The 1,545-nt window shown below is 61.7% G+C and overlaps 1 protein-coding gene across 1 annotated transcript in view; it reads right to left on the bottom strand.

Moving 5' to 3' along the window:
- The window catches only part of SRSF6 (serine/arginine-rich splicing factor 6), a 3,779-nt gene extending 3,477 nt beyond the window's left edge, over positions 1-302 (bottom strand). Inside the window, exon 1 of the mRNA XM_004687389.2 lies at positions 35-302. Coding sequence (XP_004687446.1) covers positions 35-141 — 107 coding nt within the window. The 5' untranslated portion in view covers positions 142-302. The remainder of the gene's footprint in view (positions 1-34) is intronic.
- Positions 303-1,545: the final 1,243 nt, after the last annotated feature.

The following is a 1,545-nucleotide window of genomic DNA, read 5'->3' as shown; positions in this document are numbered from 1 at the left end:
TCTCGGCCGCTGCGGCCGCCCAGGCCCAACTCACCCATTTTTGAGATCTATTTCGAGAAGGCGGCCGTAGCCGCTAAAAAACCGCTGGATGTCCTTCTCCCGGACGTTGTAACTGAGGCGTCCTATGTAGACGCGGGGCATGTCCGTGGCGGGCGGGGGGCCCGAGGGCTGGCTGGCGAACGGCTGACCGCAAGGCAGAGGCTGCGGTGCGGGTGCGGGGACGGCGAGAGCCGGAACACGCGCCTCACACCACAGCGGCGGCCGAGTCCAGCCACACAATGGTGCGCGCGCGCCAGGGTGACGCTATAAGGGCGGGCGGCCAGGGGCGGGGCTACGTGACGTCAGTGCGCAGCACGTACCCTGCCGCGCGGGAGCCCTACGCGCGAGCGAGACTAGCGAGTTGGCTGTCCGCTAGCTTCGGGTAAGGGCGGTTTCGCTCGCGCTCGGAATTTTCTCCACCGGTCGTTGCAAACGTCGTATCTGGGCATCCATCTCCGGCCTTGTCTGCTCCTGTGTCCCTTAAAAAAAAACTTCGTCCTCGCGCGCTCTGCGGACCCGGTGCTGGAGGACCGGCTAGAACTCCCGGCGTTCATTGGCCCTCGGGGCTGTCATGACTGGCGCCGGCGCGCTCTGATTGGGCCCTGAGGTCTGGGCCGCGCGTTTCCCCGCCGCTCGGCTCCCGCAGGTTGGCAGGGTCCAGCTCTGGGACGCGGCTGTTAACCCCATTTCACAGCCGCGGACGTCTAGGCGACACCTTGACCGATGTCCACCGCCCCCTGCCAGTCGCCCCGCTCGGCCAGGGGTCTTCTCCGAGTCGTTGGCAGGTGGCGCCCCTCACGCCCCACTCCTCAGCGGGCTCTGGAAGCGTTGGCAGCTCGGTCACCTGTGGCTTAGTGTGCGCGTGGCACCGCCACGTTCACTGTGGGTGTTCACAAAGGGAGCGTGGCCAAGAGGTGGAGAAAGCCTGGCAGCCTTCCCACGGAGGTGCAGGCGCGCGCGTTTCCTTCCCCACGTGGAGCGTGCGTGGTCCCAGTGGCACTTCACCTAGGTGGCAGAAAGAAACATGTTTGAGTTAATCACTGGAGATGCCATTTGAGCTGGAGGAGTAAGTGAAGTCCCAAAGGAAAACATTTTGTTTATTTATTTTTTAAAGTGTTTATGCATACAAGAGCTTGGGGAGGGGGGTGAGAGGAGTCACTAGAGACGGAGTGGGGAGCAGAACAGGCGGACTGATTGAAATCACTGCTGAGGGGACCAGCGGGCAGGACAGGAGAGGGCTGCTGCGCCCTGTGGGTCAGCTCCCAGGCGGGGATCAAACTGGTGCCACAGTGGCGGGTGATAGCTTCATAGACAGTTTAACCGCTGGGCCACCAGGAAGGCCCAAAGGAGTAAGTTTTGGTGGTGAAAAGACCCAAGACCACGCCCCGGGGATACACCGAACTGGAACAAAAGTTTGCTAAAGTGAGGAGTGTCTGGAAGAGGAAAAGTGTCTCCGAGATACTCAGTTTGTTTTGCCTTAAATCGAGCAGGGTCCTCTCTGGGGTC

This window comes from Condylura cristata, unplaced genomic scaffold (genome assembly GCF_000260355.1).
Source record: "Condylura cristata isolate star-nosed mole 26May11 unplaced genomic scaffold, ConCri1.0 scaffold00022, whole genome shotgun sequence".
NCBI lineage: Eukaryota > Metazoa > Chordata > Mammalia > Eulipotyphla > Talpidae > Condylura > Condylura cristata.
This window is presented reverse-complemented; position numbering and strand designations above follow the sequence as displayed.